Below are 8,718 nucleotides of genomic sequence, written 5' to 3'. Positions count from 1 at the left end.
TCACCCTCCATGGGTCTATGTATCCATGAGTTAAGAGGGCTTGGTTCAGTTTTCTTGTTATGGGGCCTCTGCTACTAGCCGTGTTCCTAGCTGCTGTTTCCGAGGACATAACATCTAAATGGTCATCTAAAATAAAGTTGGTGTCCCCTCCTATGATCACGTCTCCCAACTTCCATTTTTCTATTTTCTGGAAGAGTGTATCTAAGAAGGCCGGCTGATCAGCATGAGGTCCATATATATTAACCAGTGTGAATTGTGCGTTATTGATTGTACATTGAAGTATCAAGAATCTGCCATGTTTATCCGCATGTTTGGCCACTAGTGTGAAGGCGACTTCCCTGCTAATGAGGATGGAAACTCCTCTTTTTTTTTTAGTGTAACAGGAGTGGAAATCTATCGGGAATTGCGGGGAATTGAATTTAGGTCTGTGGCCCCATTTAAAATGAGTCTCCTGGTAAAATGCTACATGAGCGTGTGCCCGTTTTGCTTCCTGCAATGCCATACGTCTCTTGTGTGGAGAATTTAACCCCTTCGCATTAAGGGAAAAAATGTTAAGCACCATATTTACGATGGGTTCTGGGGGCTGAAACTAGGGCCCAAGCGGCCTCTGTCTGGTAGAAAGTGACTCTCTTTACCCATGGTTCCATGAGCATTGGGGGGGCGTGGCCACGACCGGAATGCGAACGGACGCATAGAGACAGAGCTCCGCGGTAATAACGGCCGATTAGCCTGATTCCACACAATAAACGACAGATAACAAGCTTTCAAGGCTACTCACATACAGACTGCACCCCCGAGTTGCAATGGCGAGTAAAAATGCTCGCAAATCAAAAAGCAAAACGCCTTCGCTGCAGATTGCGGCCTTCTCGCCGCCAAGCATGCACGCCCAAGATGGCGCCGGAAGACCGCGCTCGCCTGCTTCAGAATCAGAACGCAGTGAGTCCGGCCGGAGCGATCTCACATCGATATCACGGACCACCGCGCTGCCAGCTGGAGAAACAAGCGTCCCTAAACTGATTGAGGATCTGAAAACAACTCTCAGGTCAGATTTTCACAAATTGGCAGCAGACATCAGGAGGGATGTTCAGGCTATAGGGGAACGAACAGCCCACCTAGAGGATAAGACAGAGGAGATTATAGAGGCACATAATAATTTAGCTGATGCCTATGACAAATTCTCCACTAAATTGCAAGCGCTAGATACAAAAATTACAGATATGGAGGATAGAGCCCGCAGAAACAACATCCGCCTGCGTGGTATTCCAGAGGAGATTAGGGCACAAGATTTAAAACCATATTTAATGCAATTATTTCAAGCCCTATTACCAGATGCCTCACCTCCAGAATTGGAGCTAGACAGAGCTCACAGGCTCATGAAACCACGAAATATGCCTGCGGCAGTACCCAGGGATGCTATAGTCCGGGTCCACTTCTTTGCCACTAAGGAACGGCTGATGCAGGCGGCCAGAGATCCTGCACGCTTGACAGGAAAATTTGCGGGCCTTCAGCTTTTTGCTGATCTCTCCCCAGCAACGCTAGCGAAAAGAAGATCATTTGGTACCATTACTAAAGCACTCAGAGAGGCGCAAATACCTTACAAATGGGGGTTTCCTACCCGCCTCATCATTCACAAGAACGGCTCAGACAAGACAGCTGCAACGCCAGAAGAGGGAAGAAAGTTACTGTCTCAATGGAACATACCACTCCAGGCAGATGTCACCCCAGATAAGGAGACGGAACCGGTAGCTACTAGGATCACAGGAGACTGGCAAAAGGTAGCCTCCGCTAAGTGAACAATCACCATGGGACGGTCGCATGCCACTTTGGCACTTCTTCAGGAACCACGGACTGGGTGTAGTATTATCTAACCAATACTGTAATGCAAAAATGCATATTTTCTATTCTAATGGCTAAACTACAAAAAAAAAAAAAAAAAAAAGTTTTCTTTCAACACAAAAAAAAAAAAAAAAAAAAAAATATATAGAAAAAAAAAATAAAAAATAAAAACTATACAAAAAAAAAAAAAAAAAATAAGAAAAAAAAAAAAAAAAAACAAGACAAGACAAAACAAAACAAAACATTTTGACATTTTGTTACTATGAGAGTGTCCTTACTCTTATAAATCAGTTGAAACTCTCAAAAAGGCCGTAATAGGCGGAGCTCAGTGCGACGGCTTTGCCGCACACTTTAACTCACTTTTCTACCCACACCCCCATCAGGCTCACTAAAGAGAGCCATTGCAGTGTGGTGTGCTCACACTGCTATAGTGTTTTGATCCCTGTCGTACCTAGATGTCTCGGCTGAGGCTATCTAGGGGTTGGGGACATTTGTATATAGTTCTTTTTTGGTTTATTATCTTTTATTTTGGTTTGTTATTATTTTTATGTAAATTCTCATTCTTTTTCTTTTCATGGCGAATAATGTATACTTATGGCTGGTTTGTAGTGCTGGCATATGTGTCTTTTGAGAGAGGAATATATTCTTTTAATAGTTATCACAGTAATGTTTGTGGAGAACATCAGGCTCATCCCAAAGGAGATGTGTCAGCTTTCACCGGCTCTGCTAGATCGTGACAACCCTCGGGACCCATGGAGCTGCTAATGAATTCTTGGTTAGATAGTTTAGTACATTCCACGATAGATGGCATCGACCTCCGTCCTCTTATTTTACCTAAATGTATTCGTTTTATCCATTCGGAAACACAGCGTGAGAGCAGAGTGTGAAAAGATGGAGTAGGGACAGTGGAGGGTGTGTCATAAGACTGTATCCAATCAGAGCGTGGTTAGATCAGCCAATAAGATGCTAGCTGGAGATGTATAATTTGGAGGCTGCTGCGGGCGCGTATTATTGCTTGATCTTCATAGAGAATAGTGACCATGTCTGAAGCCGCCCCAGCTCCCGCCGCCGCACCTGCGGTAGAAAGCGCCTACAAGAAGAAGCAGCCCAAGAAAGCAGCCGGTGTCAAGAAAGCCGCTAAGCCCTCCGGTCCTAGCGTGTCCGAGCTCATTGTCAAAGCTGTGTCCGCTTCTAAAGAGCGCAGCGGGGTGTCCCTGGCAGCTCTGAAGAAGGCTTTGGCTGCTTCTGGTTATGATGTGGAAAAGAATAACAGCCGCCTCAAGCTGGCTCTCAAGGGCTTGGTGACTAAAAGCACTCTCGTCCAGGTCAAAGGAAGCGGAGCTTCCGGCTCCTTCAAGCTCAACAAAAAGCAATCGGAGAGCAAGGACAAGGCTACCAAGAAAAAGGCACCGGCTAAAGTCAAGAAGCCTGCCCCGAAGAAAGCCACCAAGTCTCCAGCCAAACCTAAGAAGGTAGCTGCAAAGAGCCCGAAAAAGGCCAAAAAGCCGGCCGCCTCCGCTAAAAAGGCCACCAAAAGTCCGAAGAAAGTCAAAGCCGCCAAGCCCAAGAAGGTAGTGAAAAGCCCGGCTAAGAAGACCGTGAAGAGCCCTGCCAAAAAGGCAGCCAAACCCAAAGCCGCAAAGAGTCCTGCAAAGGCTAAAAAGGCAGCTCCCAAAAAGAAATAAGCCTTGCTCGCATTTAATTTTATTTTCCAAACCCCAAAGGCTCTTGTAAGAGCCACCACATTCTCATTTCAGAGCTATATATCAGTGATGGCAACGTGTTTGTTTTGGTGTCATGTCACACATACCGTTCCCCCTCCATCCCTCATTCTAAAGTCAGGAATAACCTAATGAATCCTGTAATCCCAGCATCTAGTGCTCGAAAAGATTACACAGGAATGTATCTTGTCGGTGTGGCTAAGTCCCCGTATACCAGTGCTACACTTGAGCGTTGATTTTTTATTTTTTTTGGCTTAGAAATTCCCTCCGTTCTAAGATACTGAGGGTGTTTCTTCATTAAATTGCGAAAGGCCAGTTTTAGTGAGAAACGCATATAATATATAGAATATCACACAGTGTCCTTCCAGACTAGATTTAATGTTATTGCCTTTTTCAGTAAGATAATAAAGCAGAACATATTTTAGGGATTGCGATTTTGTACATGGTGAAAATAAAAGGGACTGTCCTCGTCCTCTCTCCACGTGTGAAACGGGCGCTTATTTCGATATTCAAAGAGTGATAAAGCCCAAGAAATGATACCTTGTGCAGTAGCTAAGCCGACTATCAAAGAAACACTAAAGACATGATAAAATGATTATACTGCAAAAGACTTCACGATTGTGAAATCTTTTGAAGCATAAACAGCTTTGGTTTTAAAAGCCAGAACCATTTCGAGCACGGAAGGAGAGGGTTAAGCATATTATTGAGAGGAAAAAAAAAAGTGAAGGGGCGTGTTTAAAACGCCCGCCTCCTTTGCTGCAGGTCCCCATACGGTCTGTCCGAGGAGTATATAAGGAAGAGCTTTGCACAGCATCTCATATCGTTCGTGCAGAAAGAAGAGCAGAACCATGTCTGGCAGAGGCAAAGGAGGAAAGGGTCTCGGAAAAGGTGGCGCTAAGCGTCACAGGAAGGTTCTTCGTGACAACATCCAGGGCATTACTAAGCCTGCAATTCGTCGCCTTGCTCGCAGGGGAGGCGTGAAGCGTATTTCCGGCCTCATCTATGAGGAGACTCGCGGGGTGCTGAAGGTATTCCTGGAGAACGTCATCCGGGACGCCGTCACTTACACCGAGCATGCCAAGAGGAAGACTGTCACCGCCATGGACGTAGTTTATGCTCTTAAGCGCCAGGGCCGCACTCTCTATGGCTTCGGAGGTTAAAACTCGGGCTTGACTTTACCGCACACCCCATTAACCCAAAGGCCCTTTTCAGGGCCACCCACTTTTTCACTAAAAGACTGAACCTAATCACTTTAACCCCTTCCACACCTGATAAATTGCCTGCTATCTACATAGATACACCGAGAAGGAGATAGTAGTAGAGGCTGCTCCCAAACATCTAGACGGGAAAGGTTGCTAAACACTGTATTTGTAGACCGCATGTTTGAACCATCGGAGGGTTTGGAGCCGCCTTCTGTTAATGGTAGGGGATGTAAACAATTATGATATAGTGAGGTGCATTTAGATTATGAGCAAGTACGTACACACACTGTCAAGAAAGGTCTGGTTTTGGTGTATTGTTACTGTTGCCTACATTTAATACATGCTTGCAGCCACTTAAATAGAAACATTGTTACTAGCTTTGCATATGCACTCCTGTGTTAACTATGTATTCTCCTCTAAGCGAAAAAGTAGTCTTTTTCCTGCTGCCTCTCCACACGATGGATTCTAAATAGTGAAGTTATTGTAAAATTGCCAGTGAAATAGACCAGCAGAGATGATGGCTACATCGTTGCCTGACGTGAAAATGGGATATGTGGGGACATTTGAGCATTGTAGTGTGAGGGCTCCTTAGCTAGCCCGCTCAAAGTCACAGGCTAAAAGACACGTTTTTATGAATGTGTTGGAGCTCGTTCGAGTGCAGATTTGGTGGCTCTTAAAAGAGCCTTTGTGTTTGTTAGCAGGTTTCAACTTAAGCACGTTCTCCTCGGATCCTACGAGCCAGCTGGATGTCTTTGGGCATGATTGTGACCCTCTTAGCGTGGATGGCGCACAAGTTGGTATCCTCAAAAAGACCAACCAGGTAAGCCTCGCTAGCCTCTTGCAGAGCCATGACAGCAGAGCTCTGGAAGCGCAGATCAGTCTTGAAATCCTGAGCGATCTCACGGACAAGGCGCTGGAAGGGCAGCTTGCGGATGAGCAGCTCGGTGGACTTCTGATAACGGCGGATCTCCCTGAGAGCCACAGTTCCTGGACGGTAACGGTGAGGCTTTTTCACTCCCCCGGTAGCTGGGGCGCTCTTTCTAGCAGCTTTGGTGGCTAGCTGCTTGCGGGGAGCCTTGCCTCCGGTCGACTTACGGGCTGTCTGCTTAGTTCTGGCCATTGTAGCAAAACGAAAGGGAATGAACGCTGCTCGCTGTAGCCTGGGCTTTATAGCCGATACGGCGTTTTCATTGGTTCATCAAGTGGGTGGTATGTTCTGATTGGCTGAAAACAAATAGTAAACCATTTCAAAATACCCGCTCAAATCAACTGCTTCTCATCCCCTCCCCCACATTCAAAATGCCCGCTCAAATCAACTGCTTCATCCCCTCCCCCCTCCTCCATCTATTGAGCACACGCGCCCAAAGAAGGGATCTAAGCCTTTAGTGACCCTTCCTGTCCTGACAGCATTTATTATAGACGCTACTAGTTGAAAGGAATGGCAGTGGGCAGTAATGGACGTATTCCTCCCAACATACTTATTAATAGCTGTATAGGCTTTATCGAGGGGGAGGGGTGCATGGGACATTGACCTCTTACACATGCAGAAAGGCCGCTTCTTTCGATGGGATAGAAGCCACGTCTGATAAAGGACTTTCACTCACAGGACGCTCAGTAGCCATACAAATGAGCTCCAGGAGACAGAGCAGCAGGAAATGTTACAAAGCATCCACTTATTGAAACAATGTTTTCAGCCGAGAGGCCAGGCTATTAAGGCTGCGTTAACTCATCCAGCAGCACAGACAACAGAGCTGTAGCGCCGCTAGGATTTGAACGCTCATAGTAGGTTTCACCCGGCATGTCCTCCAGACAGCGGGAGAGGGGGGAATCCTGAGAGTGAGCGACATGTAGAGATGCCCCGCTTAACAAAAGAGGACCTGTACACTATATACACTTGCCCCAATTGGTATTAATTTGCTGCTGCGTTTATCATAGACATGCATGGCAGCCATTGATTTTAACTAGTTCTATAGCTGGAATGTTGGACAGGATATGGACTGCAAATGGGACTCAGGGCGCTTCTGTCACAGCACTGACTAATATTTTAGCTTGCTTATGAGCTGCCAGCGTGGTGTGTGTGTGTGTGTAGATACAGGGAACGGTTTGCGCGCAGCAGAACAATTAATCGGCTCTTTGTGGAGAACGTGGGTGGCTCTTAAAAGAGCCTTTGGGTTTGGTAGGTGAGGGAGGCAGGTGCAGCAGCTGTCCGCTTTACTTGCTCTTGGGCTTGTGGCTCTCGGTCTTCTTGGGCAGCAGCACAGCCTGGATGTTAGGCAGGACACCTCCCTGGGCGATAGTCACTCCTCCCAGCAGTTTGTTGAGCTCTTCATCGTTACGGACAGCGAGCTGGAGATGGCGGGGAATGATGCGGGTCTTTTTGTTGTCTCTAGCGGCATTCCCTGCCAGCTCCAGAATCTCAGCGGTCAGGTACTCCAGCACTGCAGCCAGATAGACGGGGGCACCGGCTCCCACACGCTCTGCATAATTGCCCTTCCTCAGCAAACGGTGGACTCTGCCGACTGGGAACTGAAGTCCCGCTCGGGATGAGCGAGTCTTCGCCTTTGCACGGGTCTTTCCACCTTGCTTTCCGCGGCCAGACATGTTTGTTCTTGATTGAATGCAAGAAGATGAAAACTCCTCCCCTACCACAGGCTATTTATAAACACACTCTGCTCTGTGATTGGATGACTTTACAAGCAGCCAATTAGAGACACGTTATACAGGGAACCAATCTATTGCTGGAGCTAGTGTTAAACAGCCGCTTCCTTACGTCATCTGACTTTAGCAACCAATCGCAGGAAGGGAAGCGGAAGGGCCTCATTTACATGGTCCGCCTATAAATAGAACCGCCGGAGCAAGCAGCTTGCTATTCGCTCGTGAGCTAACAGCGTTAATCATGCCTGATCCAGCAAAGTCCGCACCAGCCCCCAAGAAAGGCTCCAAAAAAGCCGTCACCAAGACTCAGAAGAAAGATGGCAAGAAGCGTAGAAAGAGCAGGAAGGAGAGCTATGCCATCTACGTGTACAAGGTGCTGAAGCAGGTCCATCCCGACACCGGCATCTCCTCCAAGGCAATGGGGATCATGAACTCCTTTGTCAATGATATCTTTGAGCGCATCGCAGGAGAAGCTTCTCGCCTGGCTCACTACAACAAGCGCTCCACCATCACCTCCCGGGAGATCCAGACTGCCGTGCGCCTGCTACTACCCGGAGAGCTGGCAAAGCACGCCGTGTCTGAGGGCACCAAGGCTGTCACAAAGTACACCAGCGCCAAGTAAATGTCCGCCTCCCTGACCACCCGCTAACACAAAGGCTCTTTTAAGAGCCACCCACACTGTCTCTCTCAGAGCTGGCATCACACCCATGCATCAACTCTACAGCTTACTTGCTGCCCACCACAAGCTCACGCAAACGTGTAGCTTTCCTTTCACTTAACCCTTTCCATGCTGTCCTGTAACTCTGAAGATCTCGAGCTGCTCGTGTTTGCACATTTTAGACACTTGTATCACTCACATGCTGATTTAGCCACCTAATGCTCAGTTTGCTCCGCTCTATTACTTTCAAGTCTACCTAGATACCGGACTTGATCTTAGCAGATATTCGTTGGGCGGCTGTATATCTAGTAACTGTAGATTAGGGACAGGCTTCTTATTCAGGGTAGCGCTTGAAGTCACATTAGGGATATTATAAAAGCTGCTACTGTAGGAGATCTTATACCTAATACTTTACCAAATGGCTACATGGCCAGGGATTTCACTCGATAAGTGTATCCGTTTCTTTCTCTTTTGTTATAGCCTATTGAAACAATGTTTCACTTCATCCTGATACTGTCTATTACTATGTTGCAACTCATGGAAGCCTAGTATGTGGTTCTAGCGTCTTTTTGCTCACGCTAGTATTTTACTAGACTTTAAAAGGTCTTTTTGACATATATACCTCAAAACAGCTAGTGTGCAATAT

General features: G+C 46.9%; 1 protein-coding gene across 1 annotated transcript; it reads left to right on the top strand.

Moving 5' to 3' along the window:
* The first annotated feature begins 2,876 nt into the window (after positions 1-2,876).
* LOC134578010 (histone H1B-like) lies at positions 2,877-8,036 on the top strand. Its single transcript, XM_063436969.1, has 2 exons — positions 2,877-3,480; positions 7,732-8,036. The coding sequence occupies exons 1-2, from the start codon at positions 2,877-2,879 to the stop codon at positions 8,034-8,036; spliced, it is 909 nt and encodes a 302-aa protein (XP_063293039.1).
* Positions 8,037-8,718: the final 682 nt, after the last annotated feature.

This window comes from Pelobates fuscus, chromosome 11 (genome assembly GCF_036172605.1).
Source record: "Pelobates fuscus isolate aPelFus1 chromosome 11, aPelFus1.pri, whole genome shotgun sequence".
Classification (NCBI taxonomy): domain Eukaryota; kingdom Metazoa; phylum Chordata; class Amphibia; order Anura; family Pelobatidae; genus Pelobates; species Pelobates fuscus.
The sequence above is the reverse complement of the archived record's forward strand: the minus strand, read 5'-3'. Positions and strand labels throughout refer to the sequence as shown.